The following is a 25,000-nucleotide window of genomic DNA, read 5'->3' on the forward strand; positions in this document are numbered from 1 at the left end:
ATATATATATATATGTTTAAAATCGGATTTAAAGAACTGAATGAAAAGCCTTGCATTTTACATTTTTAGATCTAAAACAATGTTTATTTGAGCTTTTTTTTCTTAGTAAGGGAATATGTATTTCATCATTTCTTTTTCATTTCAAAAGGAAACAAAATATCTTTTTAAGTTCAAAATTAAAGTGGTAAACAGAAAATATTTTCATATAGTTATTTTTACATTTTACAAAATACTTATTGAACTAAAACACAAAAAGAAAAGAATTGATGGAAAAATTGCAAATATTCATTAAAATTGGGAAAATCAAGAAATATAATTTACATCTAATGGTTGGTCCAGATTGAGGGAATAATGTTAATAAAAGAAAAAACAAACTTTTCCTTTTGGGTTTCTAAACAGCTTTGAGAAATTTCTAATTTTCTGATATTTCTTTAAAATGCGCTTCTTTGATAACTTGTGAATGACCGTGTCTTAATTATTGTGTACAATGCCCACGAATACTGAAATTAAAATGAAACAAATTTTTTCCTGACCACCAGAGAGCGGTACCTAAATAAGAGACTGATTCCACAAAAAATGCACGAGCAACACGAGAGGCGAAAGAGAGGCTGCTGGGCTGAGAACAGACTGGAGGTGCGCGGAGTGCAGAACCGAGATGAGCAACCGCGAAAGACTACCCCAGAACACGCCCCTGCCGAACATCAAGCAGAAAGATCCGCTGAAAGAAGAAACAATCATCCTCCAGTGGAACGCCAACGGAGTGCTGTGCCGGATGGATGAACTTGAACAGCTCCTTGAGAAAGAGAAGATCGATGTCTGCTGCATCCAAGAAAGCAAGCTCAAGACAACGGATAAGCTCCCAAGAATGCGGAACTACACCGCTATTTTCAGAGATCGAATGGTCCAAGGGTTACAGAGGGGAGGAGGAGTGGTGACTTTCATCCGAACCCAAATCCCGTACCGCCTCGGAGATACGGCCTTGCGAGACCTTAACCCAGGAACGGACGGACTAACGGTTGAAATCCCTGCAGGAAAGGGCCCAGCCCTAAAAATCTCCAATGTCTACGTGCCACCAGTCAAGTCATCAGCTTGGCCGGATGAAGGAAACGGGTGCACGGATCTGAAGATCGAGCTTGGTGGGAACGAGATCCTCCTGGGAGACTTCAATGCCCATGATATGCTCTGGGATACTAATGCCCGCCAGGATGAAAGAGGTCACAATCTCACAGAAAGCCTCCTGGACGTAGGGGAGGTACCGATCAATGACGGAAGGCACACAAGGGTGGACCCTGGGAACGGCAGCAAATCAGCCCCAGACATCACCATCGTCCCTGAAGCGCGCCAACAACATTTCTCCTGGACAGCCCTCGAGACACTTGCCTCCGACCACCTCCCCATCCCCCTGACAGTAACTCACTCAGTGCCGGCCAGAGTGCGAGAGGGCCGACTAGTGTGGAACTGGAAAGGAGCAAACTGGATAGGATTCACAGACGCAATTGAGGAGAAACTAAGGAACTACCTCGAGCACACCTCCATCAAACAAGACGCACAGCGGCTGGAAACAGCCATCCTGGAGGCGGCGTATGCTAACATCGGCCTGAAGAAGGCTGGACAAGGCGGTGGACCATGGATGGGAGCCGAAGTAGATGGAGCAATCCGTCGCCGCGACGCCCTGAAACGAGACCGGCATTTCCATTCTGATGAATACCACCTAGCCGAAAACGATGTTGCAGTGAAAATATGCGAGAGGAAACTAGGAATCTGGAAACGCAAAGTCTTGGAGGCAAAGGGGACAGCAGACATGTGGAGCCTACTTCCAAAGCTGGAAGAGGGACAGGGGGAGTCGAAATACAAGATCCTTATGGTTGACGGGCAACCCCGGATCTCGGCTCTGAGCAAAGCAAATGCCTTCAAACCCGCGTATCAGGCCGCTAGCAAGCTCGACATCCGAAAGGAAGACAGATGGGCGAAAAGAGCAACCAACATCGAGCTCCGGAAACCAACTGCAGAGAATGTCTTGAGCGCAGCCCTGACGATGAAGGAACTGCACACTGCAATAGCGATGCTGAATCCGTCCAAATCACCGGGCCCGGACCAGATGCACCCCAAATTCCTCCACCATCTTGGACCCACAGCGTCAAACATTCTCCTCCAAACCTTCAATTAGTCGTGGTCAGAGTCCAACACACCGCAGGCCTGGAGAACGGCGGACATCCGACCAATCCTCAAACGGGGGAAAGACCCGCAGGCCGTGTCATCGTACAGACCAATCAGCCTAACCTCAGCAATGGGAAAGGTTATGGAACGTATGGTGACTAACAGATTGATCTACCACCTGGAAAGAGAAGGGCTCCTGACACCAGAGCAATCCGGTTTCCGGCCGCAAAGGAGCACTGAAGACCAACTTCTACGACTTTCACAAACAATCAGCGACGGTTTCCAGGCCAAGCCGATGCAAAGAACGATGCTGGCGCTGTTCAATTTCAGCAAGGCATATGACAAGGTTTGGCGGGATGCCCTACTCTGGAAAATGATCCAAGTGGGGCTACCACACACCGTTGTCAGGTGGGTGCAGAGCTGGCTATCCAACCGAGTCAACTTTGTCACATTCGGCGGACAGAGAAGTAAGATTGGGATCTTTCGCCAGGGGGTACCACAAGGGTCGGTCATCTCGCTAATACTCTTCTTGATATACGTGAATGACCTCACGAAGACCCTGCCCAGTGGCGTACACAGCAGCCTCTTTGCAGATGACGTGGCATGTTACACCCAAGCGCTGCAACTGGAGACTGCCCAAGAACAACTTCAAACTGCGATAGATGCCATAGTCGGGTGGAGCAAGAGGTGGAAACTTACCTTAAATGTATCCAAGTGTGAGTGTACTTTCTTCTCCACAAACTCACACGAGGCGAAGTGGCAGCCTACGCTGAGCATCCTGCAACAACCGATGCACCACAATCCAACACCCACATTCCTCGGAGTCACCTATGATCGTCAACTGACCTTCACCAAATATACCGAAACAGTCGCGCGCAAAATGGCGACCAGAGCTCGGGCAATCCGCAAACTAGCACACACTGACTGGGGCTATGACAAGGCAACCCTTCGGAACACCTACATTGCCACAGTCAGTACGGTAGCAGAGTACGCGGCGCCAGCCTGGATCCCCTGGATCTCCCCCACCAACCTGGAGAAGCTTGAAGCCTCGCAAAGATATGCTGCTCGAGCCATAACTGGCCTTCTGAAGACGACACCATCTGATGCAGTCCTCATTGAGAGTTATCTGCCGTCTATCAAAACACGAGCCACTCAGCTAGCAATCTACGCATACGACAAGTCTCTACACGTTCCAGACGACAACCCGCGACGACTGGTGGCGGAGAGGCACCCGACAAGGCGAACTAAGAAGACCGACTGGCGCGACCACGCACGCGACAGATGGGCGACGGTGTTCGTCAATGCACAGGGTGACCAGGACCCTTTTCCCCAACTGAGAGCACCATGGGAAGAGTCCACCGCCATGACCTTTGCCAAAGCGGCTGAAGGCAGATACCAGCAACCCGAAGACAACTACGCAGCCACCGTCAGCGCTCTCAACAAAGATGCAGACGTCTTCCAACTGACCTGCTTCACTTACGGCTCGGCGCGAACTGGTAATACTGCCGGAGGTGCCGGAGTCCTGATGATTCACAGGGAATCAGGGGAAACGTGGGAGCAAAGCCTACCCGCTGGAAGCTGGACCTCCTCCTTCCAAGCTGAGATGATTGCGACCGAAGCGGCGCTAAAGATGGCCACCGAAAGGTGTGAGCCATGGGCCCCAATCCGCTTGGTGACAGACAGCCTCTCCTCCCATCAGAGGCTGCAGACCATGGAACATGAGTTCAAACTGAAAACCACCACCGAGGCCTCAATCAGAGAACTCCTGACTACCCTCGAAGATAAACAAGTGGCGGTGGAAGTACTATGGGTCCCAAGCCACTGCGGTGTCCCGGGCAATGAGAGCGCCGACCAACTAGCCGCTGCAGGAGGCGGCATGGAACAAGGCGGTGCACCACGACACTTTGCGACAGCAAAAGCTGCCATCCGGCGAGCGACACGAAGCCACCGCATCCACGCCGACAAACGAAAGAACCTCTACGCCAGGGACAAACTCAATTTACCTGGGGGCCGCTAGAGGCCAAGTCTGGGTGAGACTGGGCCGCATCAGGATTTCCACAAGAAAAGCGCTGATAAAACATTCCAACGTTATCAAATATCTTTATTTTTTTACAAAAAATAATGAATTAGATAAATTAACTTAAAGATGAATAAAAAATCAATCAATCAGTAATACAAAAATAAAATAATAATAATGAGAGATATACACTGGCTGCCTAAGTAGAGAAAATGAATTATTTTTATTCCGTTTCAAATGTCTGTATTAACAGCTCTTTAACCTTTAACTTTCTGAACTTGAATGGAACATTGAATATGAAATATTCTGAACACGGCTTCTCTTGCCTACTCCTTGCTGCTAGAGACCTGGCAGCGCTTCTTCTCACATAGCTGAGTCACATTTGGCTTGAGGGAGGAAGCAGTGGAGACCCTCAGTAGAGCTTGAAGATGCTCATCAGTAAGTCTGGACCTGTACTTGGACTTATTGAAGTTCAAGGTGGAGAAGAACTTCTCACACAAGTATGTGCTCCCAAAAAGGCACATGGTCCGCTTGAACATTCGGGAAATTTCAGGGAAGCTGGGGGTCAACTCTCTCAAAAATTGCCCAAGCTTGTCTGCTTCTCCACTCACCTCCCTGAACTTGGCTTTGAGTGCAGAGTTGCACTGCAGGTCAATGAGCTCCATTTGAAGCTCAGGAGGGGCATCTTGCACATCAAAGGAGAAGGGGTCCGCAAAAATTTGAAATGTGGCTTTGTGTGTCTTGAAGTCTGCAAATCTGTGATCAAATTCCTCCTGTAGCTTCGAAATGGCCTCAACATACTTCTCAGCACTGAATGGTGTGCCTGCATCCACGAGAGCCTTGCATGCTGGGAAATGGCAAAGGTTTGTCTGAGAGAGCTGGGCTTTCCATAACACAAGTTTAGTGCAGAATGCTCTCACGTTGTCATAGGCAGCACTGACAAGTTGCCCCTGGCCTTGTAGCTTCTTGTTCAGTACATTAAGCTCATGTGTGATATCAACAAGAAAAGCCAAGTCCATGAGCCATTTGGGATCACTTAGCACAGGAACAGCAACCCCGTCTATCTCCATGAAGTCTTTTACTTCTGCTCTCAACTCAAAAAATCTCTTCAACACGTTTCCCCTGCTGAGCCAACGTACCTCGGTGAAGTAGAGCACATCCCCATATTCTGACTCCATTTCGTCTAAAAAAAGCACAGAACCTTCTGTGCTTTAAGCCCCTGGATCTGATTTGGTTGACGCATTTCACAACGACAGACATAACATTGTCAAACTTCAGGCATCTGCTGCAAAGGGCCTGCTGATGGATAATTCAGTGCAGAGCTATGGCCTCCTCCACACCCTCCTCTTCCAGTTTTTTGAACAAGTGCTACCAGTCCATTCTTCCTTCCAGTCATTGATGGGGCTCCATCGGTTGTTATTCCAACAAAGCTCTTCCATGGCAAACCGGCATTCTCAATGGCATCACACAGCTGGTGAAATATTTCCTTAGCGGTGGTCTGGCCATGCATTGGAATTGCTGTGAGCAACTCCTCCATTACTTCAAAATTGTCATCAACACCACGGACATATATTGCGAGCTGGGCAGTGTCTGTGATGTTTGTGGTCTCATCAAGAGCCACTGAATATACACTGAAACATTGTGCTTTCTCACACAGTTGATCATAAATGTCACTTGACAGGTCAGAAATGCGCTCTGCCACGGTGTTGGCAGAAAGGCTGATTTGGTTGAACTGACTTTTCTTTTCTGGACAGACAATATGTGCAGCCTGTAATATGCACTTTTTGATAAATTCACCTTCTGTGAATGGCTTTCCTGCTTTAGCAATCAACTCACAAACGGCGTAGCTAGCTTCAACTGCTGCATTACTGTCTTTGGTAGCCTTCTTGAAGAAATCCTGTTGCCTCAGAAGACGGGTTTTAAGACTGGCAATCTGGTTGGCTCTCTCATCTCCCTGGTATTTTTCATACTCCTCAGCATGTCTCGTAGTATAATGACGTTTCAAATTGTATTCCTTGTGCACCGCAACTTTTTCAGTGCAAATGAGGCACGTCGGGGTGCCAAACAAAGAAATATTGCACTCCCCACTTTTCTTGAAACTGTCTGTGCTCATCACTGACCTTTCTCTTCACGGCAGGCTTTGAAAGAGACATCTCTGGGGCTCTGTAATATGTGTTTCCACTTGGAATGAGTCTCGGGTTGAACTTAACTCATTCATTTCTATGCTGAGAGCAGCGGAGGAGTGTGCGCGCCGAGCGGAGTGATCGGCTTCACGTCTTCTCCTCCGCCCAGCTGATTGGAGGAATGATTGAGTGAGTGAGCGAGGCACTGGACAGCCCGGCCGATGTCCCGCCCTCCAGAGCCGTACACCTCACCGTGATTGGTTCATTCAGCTCCGAACACAACAAGTGTCATTCATATCAATCTTGCGGGCCGCACGAACATTAATCTTTCATATTAAGACGGGGGCCGCAAATTATCGTCCCAAGGGCCGCAGTTGGCCCGCGGGCCGCGAGTTTGAGACCCCTGCCCTAGATGGTTAGAAAAACAACTGTGAGAATTGCCGAAGTAAGCATAAAAGTTGAACAAGGCACCCAAACAACGGTGTGAGGAATTGCATAATATTTTCATTATAAGGTCAACAAAGCATTCTAAAGTAAACCAAGCAGTATTATAATGTAAACAAAGCAGTATTATAATGTAAATAAAGCATCCGTATTTTCAAACAATAATGCGATTATCGCCATCTGCTGCTGGAGTCCCGTCAAAACAGTCCCGTTGTGTTCTGCCGAAAAGCGTGTGTGAAAACAATGTGTCCTCGAGCTGTGGGGCCTTGAGGAGACGATGTGGAGGAAAAAATGTCCATGGTTCCATGAATTGGTTTATAGCCTTACTACTTATTGAAAATGCTTACATCACATATAGAACATTCCATAATAAACCCAACATTAACATAATACATATCAACCATATCTGTTCATTCACCAATACTAATGGCAATAAAACACAATTCCGTTGTCATTACACATGTTACAAGAAACATTGCCTACAGAACCAGAATGTTGTCTTTGGTTTGGTTTTCCTCCCAACACACCCCAAGTGATGCCAATGAAGACAAGCATCACATACAACTGATGGTTTACTGTGGAGGTCATCGTCACAGGAGTTGCACAAGTACTCAATTGTTAACAAATACTCAATATGTGGCAGTTATTATTTATTTTACTAGTGGTAAACTTCCCACCAAATTTGATAAAGATCAGATGGACAGTTAAAAATATTTCCTGTTCACCCAATTAGCATGCAATTGATAGATTTTAACATTAGGTGAATAGGGAATTAATGACTATTAATTAACATTGAGTGAATAGGGGATTTTCTAAACCATTCAACCAATCTTATTGAAATTTGATGTGTTATTGCCACTTATAAAATAAACAATAACTGCCAATTGTTGTGAGTATTGCTTTAGAAATGGGAGAAATATTGCCACATTTAAATTCTCATAATGGATTGACTTTGCCTATAGTCTACATTAAAGTAGTATCCCTGTGTTTTGATGACTCAAAGAAAAGTCAGAGCAATATTAATATAATGCTGAGATAGTGTACTGTTATTTGATAAAAGTTGTGAAAATATGAAAGAAGGGTAAGGGTTTACTATATAAATAAATAAGATATACTGTCACACCGGCTAAATAGCCATATGGGGCCATATAGGCTATTTGACGGTTACCGGCTACGGAGCCAATGCCATAATAATTTTACTTCAATAGAATACCTTTAAGCCTTAAATGTATTTTTTCATTAAACATTGAGGGAATTAATGGAAATAAAAAGTCAACACAACTTCTAGTCTATATCCTTTGAGGTCAAAAAGTTCCTCCTGGAACTTTCACCGTTTCGTTCCTGCGGACATTTCCACGAGTGGATTCTGATGATGGCGGCGCCTTTGTTGATAGCTGCTAGCTAAAATAAGCTAAGCTAAAGTAGGGAGCAAAGCTTTAATGCAGGGGTCACCAAACTACGGCCCGCGGGCCGGATACGGCCCGCCGGCACATTTGGACCGGCCCTCTGAACAATACCAGAGACGCTATCGGATTTTTTTCCAATTTGGCCTTGAAGACTGGGACATTTTAATCTTGTGTTTGGTTCATTGCACCCCTGCTGAGCCCACAAATCATCCCAGTGAAGCGGGGCTTCACATTGCTTCTTGGGTGACACGCGCGGGGAGAGTGTTTCCCTTTGATGCATGCGGGCACGTCCACCGTTGCATGCACGAGCAGTGTTACCTAGACATCTGGACAATCGCAGGTGAGGGCGGAGCCCTGGGACCATCGCGGACTATTCAAGCATGTAAAAACTGTGCAACCTGTGTGAGAACGGAATATTGGCGAAAAAGTTAGCTAAGAGAAAATTTGATTCAAAATGCAGGGTATTTAACCTGGAGTGGACAAACGATTATTTTTTTGTTCAATGCAAAGAAAAGGCTATTTGTCTCATTTGTCAAGGGACCGTGGCGGTATTCAAAGAATACAATCTTTGCCGACACTATGAATCCCGTCACAAAGACAAGTATGATAGCTTGCAAGGCCAAATACGAGCAGACAAACTCTCAAAGTGAAAAAGTGGACTATTATCTCAGCAGAACCAGGCATCCGTTCGGGCCAGCTTTCGGGTTGCTAAATTGATAGCAAGCAGCGGTAAGCCTTTCACTGACGGAGAGTTTGTTAAGAAATGTATGGATACTGTCGCGGAGGAAGTGTGTCCCGAGAAGAAAGATGCATTTAATGCCGTAAGTCTGTCGGCGAGTACAATGACCAGACGCGTTGAAGAAATCGGGAGTAATGTATATGCCCAGCTGCAGCAAAAGACGAAAGAATTTGACTTTTTTTCATTAGCACTGGATGAAAGCACGGCCGTGCAAGACACAGCGCAACTGCTCATTTTTATTCGTGGAGTTAGCGCAAACTTTGAGATTTGCGAGGATCTGGCAGCCCTCCAAAGTCTCAAAGGGACTACAACGGCAGAGGATATTTTTGACAGTGTGCCAAACCTTGGAGAAGTTGGAGCTGGACTGGTCAAAGCTAGCTAGCATCACGACTGACGGGGCTCCTAGCATGGTGGCCGAAACTCGCGGTCTAATAATGGGACGCATGAATCGGGAGTTGGAAAAAAGGGGTCTCACCGCCCCGGTACGAGTCCACTGCCGAATTCACCAGCAAGCACTGTGCTGCAAAATCTTGACGTGGGATTCTGTAATGACGGTTGTGGTGTCGTGCATAAACTTCAGAGCAAAGGGAGAAGATTGTGCATGGCACAACAGAAAGTTAATGTTCCATGGCTTTTTTTCTATGAAGAACCCAGAGAGAGAGAGTTATTTAGTTATTATTTATTTCATAAATAGTGTTATTTATTTCCTGTTTTTTCTGTTAAGAACTCAGAGAGGGTTATTTAGTTATTATTTCATTAATAGTGTTATTATTTGTTTCCTGACTTTTTTTCTGTAAAGAACCTGGAAAGGGTTATTTGGTTGTGTGGGTTTCTGGAAAACAATAAAAAAAATTAAGCTCCCCTACGATCGTCACACTTTTTCTTTTACAAACTGACACCGGCCCCCCATCAGAGAAGGGAAAAGTTATGTGGCCCTCACAGGAAAAAGTTTGGGGACCCCTGCTTTAACGGGTTCTTTGACAACTTGAGGACTTGTTTCTTTGATAGCTGCTAAAGATAAAGCATAAACACGCTCTTCGACGACCTTTTCCTTTAAGAGCTGCTAGCTGGGCTATGTTACCGTATTTTCACGACTATTAGGCGCAAGTAAAAGTCTGAAATTTTCTCCAAAATAGACAGGGCGCCTTATAATCCAGTGCGCTTTATAGATGGACCAATACTAAAATTGTCTCACGATAAAATAAAATAAATCCGTCGATAGGACAACTATGGCAAGCAGCCCCCGACTCTACTATTTTCCCGTAGATAAAGTACTGCGCAGTGACTGCTGGGATATGTAGTTTTTTTGTCAATACATACACCCAATGGATTGTGGCCTGCCGATCGGCATCAACGCTAGCTAGCTACTATTTGTGAACGAATTGTGGCCTGGCGATCGGCATCAACACAGTTGCGAAGCATGGAAGACAGCCTTGGAATACTAGTTACGCTAGCTACTAGCTAATAATAATAATAATCGTACGTAGGCCCTGTCCTCATCATCAACAACAAAAAGCCTACTTGTCATCACACCCAGAAACTGCGTATGACGAAATTGGTGGTGCTTCTCCATAAGCTGCGTTTACTCGGCAAAAGACCTAAATAAGTGATATTTACAGACTTGTAATTTGGCATTCTGCTATTATGTTTCTCTTTGGTCTGTTGGACGTTTGTTGTGAAATCGTTTTTTTTCTAATTTTGTTGTAATCTTTTGTTACCTTCGTTTTCCGGGTTGGCGGTTTGCCACGCCTCCACCCTCACGTTCGCTATCGATGGGCTGTTTACTGTTGTACTACGTATTCCCTTCAAAATATTCCGAAAATGATTCACACAAATGTCCTCACAATAGGATAACCCACGACCACTTGCCAACGAGAAAGTCTTGTAGTACATTTTTGCGATCGCTCCGCTGCTCATAAAGACCGGCTCGCAACTCCCTCGTTGAAATGGCTCTGGTTGCAACCGCTTTGAACGGCGCCTATGAGAGAGAGTTGCGACCAGAAATATTACAAAGAGGGAATTGCGAGCCAGTGCCGCTGATGTTCTTAGGAGCAGCGAACGAGAAGTAATATAATACTCCTCGTATTAGATAATAAAAATAACAGGAAATGCAACAGCTCAGCTTACCCACGTATTTATTGTGGGTAATGAAGTTTAATTCTGAGAAAGAGTGCCATTGCCTATCGGCGTTGTGTGCACGAGTATACTTCATTACCCAGAAAGCCCTCTTTTTGCCCGCGCATGCGCGTTGTGTTTCCTGGTCGATGCGTAGGAGGAAAAACTCGTCTGAATTAATCTTTCAGTGCTCGTAGATATTGTTATACACGAAAGATATGCAAAAAAGCTTGGTCGCATCACGAAATTTTGATCGCCTGACGGGCAAATTATTCGATCGAAATTTCGGTCATAAGACGAGAATTTTGTATGACGAGCGGTCGTGTGACGAGGTACCACTGTATTTGTGAACGAATTGTGGCCTGGCGATCGGCATCAACACAGTTGCGAAGCATGGAAGACAGCCTTGGAATACTAGTTACGCTAGCTACTAGCTAGCTACTATTTGTGAACGAATTGTGGCCTGGCGATCGGCATCAACACAGTTGCGAAGCATGGAAGACAGCCTTGGAATACTAGATACACTAGCTACTAGCTAGCTACCATTTGCAAATGAATTGTGGCCGCCTGGGCTGAAGAATATGACATACTTTACTCCTTCATTTTATTGTAGCTGTTTCATTTTGATATAGTACCACAGTAGGATTAAAACTATTGTTCTCAACTCAATTACAATGAACAAAAGGTCTTTTGTCTGAGTTTCTGCTTCAAGGTGTGGTCGGTGATAAGTGGTCGGTGATAAGTGGTCCAGATGAAACCAGAGACAAAGGAATCCCTGCGGAGAGGGCGACCAGGCCAGACGTGGATTCACGGACAAGCAGATTCTAGGAGAGGACACCCCTGCAGAACGTCGTGGCACAGTCCACATATCATTAAACTCAACGAATGAATATTCATCTTTGTTATACTATAATTGGGCAAACGCGGGTTTGGACTTTAGTCTCTTTCATCCTCCACTGAAGCACGGCGATGCTCAGCTGGTTTTATATTCGGGAAAGGGACCCGGAGCTCTGTAAAGATCAATATCAGGAATAAATCATCTGTGGAGTAACGCGCAAACCCTGGCCTCTTCCTTCGATGCTGAACACGCACAAGTTGTTAGACGGGATCAGACTGAGTTAAGGAATTATGGATAGGTGCTAAAACTGTACGTCTAACAGGGCGAACGTGTCTGCTTGCACGGTTGTTCGAGCTTTTGCCAAAGCCGGCATCATTTCTAAGGAGCCACATGGAAATGACGGTGACTCTGAGAACGAAGAGAGGGGACCCGGCTTTTTGGAAGGCTCGTTTGGGCAATTGTTTAATTCGGACACAGAAAATGAGGACTTTGAAGGATTTGTGGGTGATGACGTGAGTGAGTTGTAAAATGTCTAAATAAAGTACAACCGAACTCAGTTTTGCTTCCGTTGCCTTTTTAAAACGTGTTTTTAGCGTGTGGGTGTAGCGTTCAAGAACTATATTTCCCAGCAGTCACTGCGCACCGGAACCCTGAAATAGGCTGCTTCCGGTAGCCAGCGCTATTGCGTTTCGATGTTCAGCCATATATAATATATATACGTCTAATGAAACGGTGTTTGATTTATTAACGATTGCATGTTGGGGAGGTACAAGGAGTTTGGATTGGATGTGTTTATCGGTGTTCGATTGTTGATCCCTTGATCCAAATAGCAAGTGTGGCATGTTAAAGAGTATCGGTATTCGATTATTGATGCCTTAGCACATAGCTTGAGGCACGGGAGATTTTTAGTCATAACAGTAAAAGTTGGATTGAAGAAACAACAACGTATCACTATATATATATATATATATATATACACACATATATTATATGTATATGTATATACATATATACACACATGTATATATATATATATATATATATATATATATATATATATATATATATATATATATATAAATAAAAATAGTCCGGCCCACATGAAATCGAGTTGACGTTAATGCACCCTTGGGCTTTTTGTATAGTTTCCTGCAGTGGGTTTTAACGTCCACCAGGTGTCAGTATTCTGCGAAGCAGTGGGTCACTGTATGTAAACGACAAGTGATGCTCACAAACCCATCACTAGTAGTGAGTCAATACAATCATTACGGTATACATAAAGAGTTTTAATTAAGAACACAAAAAGCAAACTGAAAACCTGATCCCAAAATAAAAAATTACACCCCAAAAAATTAAAATGGACAAAAAGCCGCAGGACGCAGTAAGGCATGGGTTGACGAGACATGGAGAACAGGTGGGTTACACACATGGGAGGCGACCACAGGTGAAAGCAATGTACAATCACAACGATAAGTTTCAAGCCATCAATATTTTTTTCATACTAATGATTATACATAAGAATATTGAGTATTATCTGTTTGTTCAACATTAAAATAAAATTAAAAAAACAATTCACATTTGACTTCATATACCAACTGCCAGGTCTATTTACATAAAAAATCAAATCAGTTTGGATAAATATAAAATGGAAAACTACTCCAAAATGAACCCAAAGTCAGTTCTTATAGTTTAAAAAGGAAAATAATGTAGTTTACAAAGCTAATAGAAAATTTTGAAGATTAAATGAAATAAAACAACATTTGACTTGGTTTTCTCTTTTTCAAACAGAGACAAATTCACAGCAGACTAATTTTATCAACATGATTCAAAAATGACACGAGGAATTCTCATCATTTTTGCCAATTAATAGATAACATACACACACACACGTTTGTTTCTTTTAAGTCTTATGAATAAATCCTTGGCAAGAAACTTAGTATTATGAATTAATAAGTATTTTTAACCAATGTGTTGAACCACAAATTGAGCAAAGAAAGGGCTTTTCGCCACTGCGGGTTAAGTCTTCTTTTCAGGTTTTTCAATTGTGTAGCTTTTTAATTGAGCAGGAAGACATTGTTGTCCAGTGTGGGTTAATAAGTGTTCTTTTAAGCTTCTCCTTTGGGAAAATGTTTGACCACAAACTAAGCAGGAAAATGTTTTTTCACCAGCGTGGATTCTTGTGTTTTTGGAAATCTTGCTTTTGAGAAAAGGCTTTACCGCAAACTGAACACGAGAATGGCTTTTAACCTGTGTGTGTTCTTGCATGACTAATTAGGCTTCCATTCCGTGTGAATCTTTGACCACAAACTGAACACGAAAATGGTTTTTCACCAGTGTGGGTTCTTGTGTGCCTTTTTAAGTTTTGCTTGTGTAAATCTTTTACCACAAACTGAACACGAAAATTGTTTTTCACCTGTGTGTGTTCTTGCATGACTAATTAAGTGATCCTTCCGTGTGAATGTTTGACCACAAACTGAACACGAAAATGGTTTTACACCAGTGTGGGTTCTTGTGTGCGTTTTTAAGTTTCCCTTCTCTGTAAATGTTTTACCACAAACTGAACACAAAAATGTGTTTTCACCTGTGTGTGTTCTTGCATGACTATTTAAGTGTCCCGTCTGTGTGAATCTTTGACCACAAACTGAACACGAAAATGGTTTTTCACCAGTGTGGGTTCTTGTGTGCGTTTTTAAGTTTCCCTTCTCTGTAAATCTTTGACCACAAACTGAACATGAAAATGGTTTTTCACCTGTGTGTGTTCTTGTGTGACTTTTTAAGGTATTCTTCTCTTTAAATCGTTTACCACAAACTGAACACGAAAATGGTTTGTCACCTGTGTGTGTTCTTGCATGACTAATTAAGTGATCCTTCCGTGTGAATCTTTGACCACAAACTGAACACGAAATTGGTTTTTCACCCGTGTGAGTTCTTGTGTGCCTTTTTAAGATTTTCTTCTCTTTAAATCGTTAACCACAAACTGAACACGAAAATGGTTTTTCACCAGTGTGGGTTCTTGTGTGCGTTTTTAAGTTTTGCTTGTGTTTAAATCTTTGACCACAAACTGAACATGAAAATGGTTTTTCACCTGTGTGTGTTCTTGTGTGCCCTTTTAAGCTATTCTTCTCTTTAAATCGTTTACCACAAACTGAACACGAAAATGGTTTTTCACCAGTGTGGGTTCTTGCATGACTAATTAAGTGATCCTTCTGTGTGAATCTTTGACCACAAACTGAACACGAAAATGGTTTTTCACCAGTGTGGGTTCTTGTGTGCTTTTTTAAGGTTCCCTTCTCTGTAAATCTTTTACCACAAACTGTACATGATAAGGGTTTCTCCCCAGTGTGGCTCCTCATATGTGTTTTCAAAGTAGACTTTTTCCCAAAGGTTTTTCCACACAGAGCATTTCCAGAGTTTGCCATCCTTAAGACCTTCATTGTCATAAAGCAAGTCTTCGGTATCTGATAACGGAGGAATTAAATTGTCTGCTTGCCCTTCTGCTGAGCTGCCGTTCGGAGTCTCCGCCCCTCTGCCGCCCACGCCCACATCATCTTCACTCTTGAAAGGCTCACCAGTTGACACGGTGACATCTTCTTGATCCTTTTTTATTTGCTGTTGAGGGAACTCTGGCTCCTCCTCTTTAATTTGGGGTTTTTAAGGCCAACAGACTCTTTCCCATCAGGACCAAGATATTCTCTGAAACCTGCAAAGACACGAAAATAAATGATAAGTTTCATAATCTGTCTATCTAACGAGAAGTCATTTAGGTTAGACTGGGAATGTAAAGTCTTATACTTATATTGGCGATGGTTAGGCTCGTAACATGACATTAACTTGAAATTTAACTGAAATCAACTCAAATGACTATACACACCCACACATATTAGACCACCCGGAACCATCTCAATAAGCTCGTATCTCCAATTTGTCTCGTATCTCAAGGAAAAAAATTGCTCGGAATTTAGCTCGTTTCTTAAATTTTCCGTAAATTGGGACACTCGTATGTCAAGGTATTCCTGAAATATGCTGGTTGCCACAGCAAATGTTTAATTAACAAGGAATAAGTATATAGCACTCGCGGGTGACCCGCATTGTAATCAACAGTTTGAGGAAAAAAAGAGTTCACCTTCAAAATTAAAGTACAATTAAGAGCACACCTACACATTTCAATGTTTAAAAATGTTTTATTTTATTAAACCCAAATGATTCTTTAATCTCATCTCATTTTCTGAACCGCTTTATCCTCATCAGAGTCGGGGGGGGGGGGGGGGGGGTGCTGGAGCCTATCCCAGCTGACTTTGGGCCAGAGGCGGGGCACCCTGAATTGTTGGCCAGCCATTCGCAGGGCACAACAAGACAGACAACCATTCACACTCATACCTAGGAGCAATTTAGAGTGTCCAATCAGCCTACCATGTCTTTACAATGTGGGAGGAAGCCGGAGTTCCTGGAGAAAACCCACACGCGTCAGAATAAAAGGTAAATTCTGGGCCACTTTTCACATTTTTTATGAACTTAAAATAAAATAAAAATCTTCAGTGCTGAGTTGTAGTAGCAAGCGGAAGACATGGGAGTTGCTTCCGCTTGAAAAATAATTTAAAAAACATTTTCCCCAGAAAAAATCCGCGATGTAGTGAAATGCTGAGGGATTACTGTACTTGAATTTGCAATTGCAGCACACAGATATAGCACTTCTACAATTACCATTAAGCCTTTATGATGAAGGGAATATATAGATATAAAAATGGACCCACCTTCTAGTCTGTGAAGGACAACTTTTGCATGCATTATTTTGCAAAATGTCGAGTTTTCCTCGTGGAACTTTGCTGGTCTTTTCCCACACGTAAATTCTGATGGAGACGCCATTGATAGCTGCTAGCTAGGCTAAGTTAAAGAGGGCGCAAAGCTTCAAAGTTCTTCGACGACTTGAAGAGTTGATCCTTTGATATATGCTAACAGGCTGAGCTAAAGTAGGCCGCAAAGCTTCAACGAGGTCTTGAAAATGATTTTGGCTGATATTTAAGGTCATAAAGTAGCTGAAGCTAGACACGACGGGGACCCATAGGTTAAGTTTGGTGGCGAAAATTGGGCATGCGCGGTGGCAGCGTCACTTCCTTCGATGCATTAAGTTTATAAATGTAAGAGATTTGGACATAGGAAATAATTAATATTCAAAATTTCTGACATGTGGTTTGAGCAAAAAAATGTTTGCGCAGGTTTGAATTAAATTGAAAATTAAATTAAACATAAATCACTTGAAGATCGCGTCTCAAAAAGAGGCGTCGCAAAACGCGCATGCGCAGAAAAAAATCGCCCTTGATAATGGTGCTGTTTTGTTTTGCCGATTGGCATCACGGGAGAAGTAGTTCTTCATTGAAATGGTTTGAACTCCTAGGAATCAGTCTCTTATTTACGTACTGCTCTCTCATGGTCAGGAGAAAGTTTGTTTCATTCTAAGTTCAGTATTCGTGGACACTGTACACAATATTTAAGACACTGTCAATCACAAGTTATCGAAGAAGCACATTTTAAGAAATTATATCAGAAAATTAATAATTTCTCAAAGGTGTCTTAAATCCAAAAGGAAAAGTTTGTTTTTTCTTTTATTTACATTATTCCCTTAATCCGGACCAACCACTAGATGTAAATTATCTCTTGATTTTCCCATTTTTAACGAATATTTGCAATTTTCCCTCCAATTTTGTTCTTTTTGTGTTTTAGTTCAATAAGTATTTTGTAAAATGTAAAAATAACTATATAGAAATATTTTCAACAAATGATTCTTCCCTTTTAAAGAATAAAAGCTCAAATAAACATTATTTTAGATCTACGAAAAATATTTAAGGCTTTATATCCAGTTCTTTAAATCCGATTTAATCTCTCTCTCTCGCTCTCTTGCTCTCCCTCTCTCCATCTCTCCCTCCCTCCATCCCTCCCTCCCTCCCTTTAATACCCTTAAATCATTATTAGTAATATTTAATTAAAATTGGAAGACATCTTTCAACATAACTGCTTACAACTTGCAAGGAGAAATCACTCCCAACGCGTCTGCGTTCGCAAAAGGATTCTGACGAGCAGCATACTCTTCGGTCCATTTAGCGGCACATTACCAAAACATTCAAAGGTAATCTGATTTAAACATAGCATAAGCAAAAACAACTGTCTCAACTGTTTTGAACAATTGTATAAGCTTAACCGAATAAAATCATAAAGGTTATAAAAACAACTGTCACAACAATCTGTTTTTATCGGAACACCTGCGTAAGAATTTGCACAATAAGCATAAAAAGTGACCCGAGCGGATCGTAAATCAAAACAACGGCATTAGAATTTGCACCAATAATCATAATAATTTCTTTATAAGGTAAACAGAGCAACAGTATATTTGAACAATAATGCGAGTATACTCGGAAGTTTGTTTCGATTTATCGCCATCTGCAAGATTCCGAGACAAAGCAGTTTAAGAGTCCTTGTAGATCATCTGTCTGGCCTGGAACTTGTTGTCCTGTTCAGTCCATAGTTATGAAGACAATTGACTGGCCCCGACAGGAAGACTGGGGGAAAGTGCACTCGGTCCAAACAGTATGGCACAATTTAAATTATAGCTTCATTACCTATTAATTCCAAATGAACAAAGAACTGAATGACAAGCCTTGCATTTTACATTTTTTATAGATCTAAAACTATGTTTATTTTAGCTTTTTTTTCTTACAGAGGGAAGATGTCTTTTAATCATTTAATTTCAAAAGGAAACGAAATATGTTTTTATGTTCAAAATTAACGTGGAAAACAGAAAACATTTTTATATAGTTATTTTTACATTTTACTAAATACTCATTGAACTAAAACACAAAAAGAAAAAATAAGGATGAAAAAATTGCAAATATTTGTTAAAAATGGCAAAATCAAGAAATATAATTTACATCTACTGGTTGGTCCAGATTGAGGGAATAATGTTAATAAAAGAAAAAACAAACTTTTCCTTTTGGGTTTAAGACACCTTTGAGAAATTGCAAATTTTCTGATATAATTTCTGCGCTTCTTCGATAACTTGTGATTGACAGTGTCTTAATTATTGTGTACAATGTCCACGAATACTGAAATTAAAATTAAACAAATTTTCTCCTGACCACGAGAGAGCAGTACGTAAATAAGAGACTGATTCCTGCGAGTTCAAACCGTTTCATTGAAGAACTACTTCTCCCGTGATGCCAATCGGCGAAACAGCAACAGCTCCATTATCGAGGACGATTTTTCTCTGCGCATGCGCGTTTTGCGACGCCTCCTTTTGAGACGCAATCTTCAAGTTATTTATGTTTAATTTAATTTTCAATTTAATTAAAACCTGCGCAAACATTTATTGCTCAAACCACACGTCAGAACATTTGAAGAATAATTATTTCCTATTTCCGACTCTGTTACATTTATAAATCGAAGGAAGTGACGCTGCCACCACGCATGCGCAGTTTTCGCCACCTAGCTTAACCTATGGGTCCCCGACGTGTCTAGCATAAGCTACTTTATGACCTTAAATATCAGCCAAAATCATTTTCAAGACCTCGTTGAAGCTTTGCGGCCTACTTTAGCTCAGCCTGTTAGCATATATCAAAGGATCAACTCTTCAAGTCGTCGAAGAACTTTGAAGCTTTGCGCCCTCTTTAACTTAGCCTAGCTAGCAGCTATCAATGGCGTCTCCATCAGAATTTACGTGTGGGAAAAGACCAGCAAAGTTCCACGAGGAAAACTCGACATTTTGCAAAATAATCCATGCAAAAGTTGTCCTTCACAGACTAGAAGGTGGGTCCACTTTTATATCTAAATATTCCCTTCATCATTAAGGCTTAATGGTAATTGTAGAAGTGCTATTTTTGTGCGCTGCAATTGCATATTCAAGTACAGTAATCCCTCAGCATTTCACTACATCGCGGATTTTTTCTGGGGAAAATGTTTATTTTTTAAATATTTTTTTCAAGCGGAAGCAACTCCCATGTCTTCCGCTTGCTACTAGGACTCAGCACTGGAGATTTTTTTTAAATTATAAATTCATAAAAATGTGAAAACCGGCCCAGAGGAGCGAGTGGTTAGCGCATCGGCCTCACAGCTCTCGGGTCCTAGGTTCAAATCCAGGTCAAGTCTACCTGTGTGGAGTTTGCATGTTCTTCCCAGGCCTGTGTGGGTTTCCTCCAGGTACTCCGGTTTCCTCCCACACTCCAAAGACTTGCATAGTAAGGCTTTTTTTAATAATAAAAGACCATGTATAGTAAAGTATCAGTTTCTTTAAAAAATGACCATTTATAGAAAGGCTTTTTTTTTCCAAAAAAATTACCTTTTTATTTTGACGCGTGTGGGTTTTCTCCAGGTACTCCGGCTTCCTCCCACATTGTAAAGACATGGTAGGCTGATTCGACACTAAATTGCTCCTAGGTATGAGTGTGAGTGTGAATGGTTGTCTGTCTTGTTGTGCCCTGCGATTGGCTGGCCAACAATTCAGGGTTCCCAAGAGCACCTGTCGTGAGCCCTCCGAAGCCGAAAACAGTTCGCAGTTCCCAAGAGCACTTGTTGTGAGACCTCTCCATGCCCATGGCCATTCCCTGTCCTCTTGCTGTGAACCACAGTCCTTACTTTAGCAAGAGATGCATTAAAATGGCTTTTATTAATGCCAATAACTCTAACATAAAAGCACAGCGATCAACACATATATATATTGTTTAATATTGTTACACATTTAGGATGAGCATTACTATTCCTAATAAGCAAATATATTGATTAATATTGTAAGCATGTTTATAATAAGGCTTTATATTCCTAAATAAGCATTGCAAACACATTTATAATAATGATTACTCCAACACATATCATTTATTTTCGTGTCTTTGCAGGTTTCAGAGAATATCTTGGTCCTGATGGGAAAGAGTCTGTTGGCCTTAAAAAGGAACTTGAGCTCCCCCAAATTAAAGAGGAGGAGCCAGAGTTCCCTCAACAACAAATGAGATACGAGCGACTTCCAATCAAGAAGCAGGAAGATGATGTCACCTGGTCATTTGGTGAATTCCTGAAAAGGGAAGAGGATCTGGGCGTGACCAGCAGAGGGGCGGAGCCTGCACACACCTTAACCTTACCCCAAATTAAAGAGGAGGAGCCAGAGTTCCCTGAACAACAAATGAGATACGAGCGACTTCCAATCAAGAAGGAGGAAGATGATGTCACCTGGTCATTTGGTGAATTCCTGAAAAGGGAAGAGGATCTGGGCGTGACCAGCAGAGGGGCGGAGCCTGCACACACCTTAACACTACCCCAAATTAAAGAGGAGGAGCCAGAGTTCCCTCAACAACAAATGAGATACGAGCAACTTCCAATCAAGAAGGAGGAAGATGATGTCACCTGGTCATTTGGTGAATTCCTGAAAAGGGAAGAGGATCTGGGCGTGACCAGCAGAGGGGCGGAGCCTGCACACACCTTAAAGTTACCCCAAATTAAAGAGGAGGAGCCAGAGTTCCCTCAACAGCAAATCAAAAAGGAGGAAGATGATGTCACTGTGTCAACTGGTGAGCCTTTCAAGAGTGAAGATGATCTGGGCGTGGCCGGCAGAGGGGCGGAGACTCCGAACGGCAGCTCAGCAGAAGGGCAAGCAGACAATTTAATTGCTCCGTTATCAGATACCGAAGACTTGCTTTATGACAATGAAGGTCTTAAGGATGGCAAACTCTGGAAATGCTCTCAGTGTGGAAAAACCTTTGGGAAAAAGTCTACTTTGAAAACACATATGAGGAGCCACACTGGGGAGAAACCCTTATCATGTACAGTTTGTGGTAAAACATTTACAGAGAAGGGAAACTTAAAAACGCACACGAGAACACACTCGAGTGAAAAACCATTTTCGTGTTCAGTTTGTGGTCAAAGATTCACACAGAAGGGACACGTAAATAGTCATGCAAGAACCCACACTGGTGAAAAACCATTTTCGTGTTCAGTTTGCGGTAAAGCCTTTTCTCAACAGCATCACTTAAAAACGCACACAAGAACACACTCTGGTGAAAAACCATTTTCGTGTTCAGTTTGTGGTAAAAGATTTAAAGAGAAAGGAAGCTTAAAAATCCACATAAGAACCCACACTGGTGAAAAACCATTTTCGTGTTCAGTTTGTGGTAAAAGATTTAAAGAGGAAGGAAGCTTAAAAATACACACAAGAACCCACACTGGTGAAAAACCATTTTCGTGTTCAGTTTGTGGTAAACGATTTAAAGAGAAGAAAACCTTAAAAAGGCACACAAGAACCCACACTGGTGAAAAACCATTTTCGTGTTCAGTTTGTGGTCAAAGATTCACACGGAAGGGAAACTTAAATAGTCATGCAAGAACACACACAGGTGTCAAACCATTTTCGTGTTCAGTTTGCTGTAAAGCCTTTTCTCATCAGGCACGCTTAAATAATCATGCAAGAATCCACACTGGTGAAAAACCATTTTCGTGTTCAGTTTGCGGTAAAGCCTTTTCTCAACAGCATCACTTAAAATCGCACACAAGCACCCACACTGGTGAAAAACCATTTTCGTGTTCAGTTTGTGGTCAAAGATTCACACGGAAGGGACACTTAAATAGTCATGCAAGAACACACACAGGTGACAAACCATTTTCGTGTTCAGTTTGTGGTAAAAGATTTACAGAGAAGGGACACTTAAATAGTCATGCAAGAATACACACTGGTGAAAAACCATTTTCGTGTTCAGTTTGTGGTAAAAGATTTACAGAGAAGGGATCCTTAAAAAAGCACACAAGAACCCACACTGGTGAAAAACCATTTTCGTGTTCAGTTTGTGGTAAAGCTTTTTCTCATGAGCAATTTTTACGAATACACATAAGAACCCACACTGGTGAAAAACCATTTTCGTGTTCAGTTTGCGGTAAAGCCTTTTCTCAAAAGCAATGCTTAAAAAAGCACACAAGAACCCACACTGGTGAAAAACCATTTTCGTGTTCAGTTTGTGGTAAAGGGTCATTTTCACATAATTCAGCAAATAACGGTAAAGACACTTTCAGAAAATGAATAATTTACAAAATGCAATTCAAGCATTCTGATTATCTCTAATTAGCAACACTAGCACTGCCTGGAAATATCTTAGCTGGAACTTTAATGAAAACATAATTAATTAAAATTTAAAAAATATGGATTGGTCTTTCCCGTTATTCCAAAAACGGTAAAGACCAAGCATAACGGAAAAGACAGTATGGTGAAACTTCAGTCTATGTCAGGGAAAAACTAAGACCTTTATGTGTTTTGTTGTGGGTATCAGTAGTGTGGAAAAGGCCATTAAGAACTAGTGGCAATTATATAAAGTACTCTTAGTTGCAATTTCAGTAAAATGATGGTAACAGTGTACCCCAGCCCTTATATTGGGATATCTGCCGGGGAAACTTTGAAGTCAAATTCAATAAAAAAAATTTGTTTTTTTTTTTCTTTTTTCTTAAAGCCCTGCAAAAATAAAATATACACATTGATTAATATCTGTAAACTTTATTGTAATACAACTCGAACACATATATACGGTCTTACGGAAGAAATTGTAAATACAGATTTACTGTCAACAACATGAAATTGTCTTAAAGCCTAAACATCTTAAGCTAATACTGACAAATGATAAAGAAGTTGCCAATATAATCAAAGTTAGCAATGATCAAATGATAGGATACTTGAGTGCACAATCTTAACAGTTGTAGTTCCCTAGGTCTACATCAAAAACATGCTGCTTTCCAGTGCGTGAGGTTCCTCCTGTTGTTGTAGGAGGTGGCAATCTCATAACAATATTGTCTATGTGTATGTCATCCAAGTCATCCATTTCAGGATACACAAACAAAGGTTTTTTCATAACACTGGACTTGCGACGCATAAATTGCACCAGAGCTTCATCATCTTCATCAAAGTTTTGAATGATCTTTCCCACAAAATGTTGAACGGACTTTTTCCCGCAATACTTCACAAGAACAAAATCACCTAACTTCAGATTTGTGGTACTGACTTCATCTTCGATAGGAAAGATTTCAGTAGATTCTTCCAGGCTGTCATAATCAGAGAGTGCTGCCTTATTAGCGAAGGGCCTGATCTGGACAGGTGACAAATGTTCTCTGTCACAAGATACTGATGCTCCATGCTGAAAGAAAGCACAAATCATTATATATTATTATATTCACGTCAAATTGGTACAGTATTGACAAGAGACAAGGTGATTGAATTAAGCTGTTACATAGCCTTTCTTTCATTTTGTCGCTTTTTGCTGGCTAGTACCTTTGCTTTGAGATCATCTTTGATAGCATAGCAGAATGTTAGCTCCTTCCTTATCCTGTTGTTATTCCCGCTGGAAAGGAGGGAATATGCCTTCGATGCTGGAGAATCGCTGATCACGTTAACACTCAACTGCTGAGCATTCTGCATTCTGCTGATCTTTCTTTTCAATTTCCGTATTTCAGTTTGATATTGCTTGATCTGAGCATTATTCTTGGTAATTGTTCTGTATGCTTTGCGGTCCCGGGCTTGCGTCTTTCTCCTGCCAGCTTTCTTTTGTGTTGATGGTTGCGATGGTCCTGGTTGTGGTTCACCAAATTCATCAGCATCTGGGCTAGGTGGGGGAGTGCTTGGCAGATCCTCTTCCAGTTGTTGGAATTTCTTGCTCCTTTGCTTTCGTTGGTTGAGCTTCCATTTTCTTCTCAGTTGCCTTTGCTCCCTCTCTGAAAGCTTGTGAATATTTGGAATCTTTCCTTGTGCCTTTCTTTTCTGATATCGTTCCCTTTCTTTCTCTAAATATTTGTGATAGGCTCCAGGGTCATTTTTAATCTTCTCCCTGCATTTGCGCATCGCTGCAGCATTAGATTTTTTCGCAGGTGGCTTACCGCCTTTTTTCTTAAATGGATTCATGTTCTGGAAATTTTACAAATCAAAGCAGGAATTAGTATACACATAAACATAGCATAACATGTTAGCGTCATCTCTACATATCTGTTGTATATTTAAAAATATGTATTTCATCTCTACATATCTATTGTATACACCTTTTCTACTTAGTCTTTCCCGTTATATGATACGTCTTTCCCGTTATAACGGTAAAGACAAAATTTATTAACGGTAAAGACACAACATTCCACCTCAGCCTTTGACATTGGTAGATGGTATTT

The 25,000-nt window shown here is 41.8% G+C and overlaps 3 protein-coding genes across 3 annotated transcripts in view; 2 read left to right on the plus strand and 1 right to left on the minus strand.

The window, feature by feature from the left end:
* Nucleotides 1-2,167, plus strand: part of LOC144066154 (uncharacterized) — a 2,908-nt gene extending 741 nt beyond the window's left edge. Inside the window, exon 2 of the mRNA XM_077589498.1 lies at nt 540-2,167. Within this exon, the coding sequence (XP_077445624.1) occupies nt 656-2,167 (1,512 nt within the window). The 5' untranslated portion in view covers nt 540-655. The remainder of the gene's footprint in view (nt 1-539) is intronic.
* Nucleotides 2,168-19,475: 17,308 nt separating this feature from the next.
* On the plus strand, nt 19,476-22,880 carry LOC144066155 (uncharacterized). The gene is made up of 2 exons (XM_077589501.1): nt 19,476-19,633; nt 20,716-22,880. The coding sequence occupies exons 1-2, from the start codon at nt 19,522-19,524 to the stop codon at nt 22,878-22,880; spliced, it is 2,277 nt and encodes a 758-aa protein (XP_077445627.1). The 5' UTR covers nt 19,476-19,521.
* Nucleotides 22,881-23,332: 452 nt separating this feature from the next.
* Nucleotides 23,333-25,000, minus strand: part of LOC144066001 (uncharacterized) — a 2,262-nt gene continuing 594 nt past the window's right edge. Inside the window, exons 2-3 of the mRNA XM_077589284.1 lie at nt 24,117-24,746; nt 23,333-23,982 (exon numbers count right to left, since the gene is read on the minus strand). Coding sequence (XP_077445410.1) covers nt 23,539-23,982; nt 24,117-24,743 — 1,071 coding nt within the window. The 5' untranslated portion in view covers nt 24,744-24,746 and the 3' untranslated portion in view covers nt 23,333-23,538. The remainder of the gene's footprint in view (nt 23,983-24,116; nt 24,747-25,000) is intronic.

This window comes from Stigmatopora argus, chromosome 20, assembly GCF_051989625.1.
Source record: "Stigmatopora argus isolate UIUO_Sarg chromosome 20, RoL_Sarg_1.0, whole genome shotgun sequence".
In the NCBI taxonomy this organism is placed as follows: domain Eukaryota; kingdom Metazoa; phylum Chordata; class Actinopteri; order Syngnathiformes; family Syngnathidae; genus Stigmatopora; species Stigmatopora argus.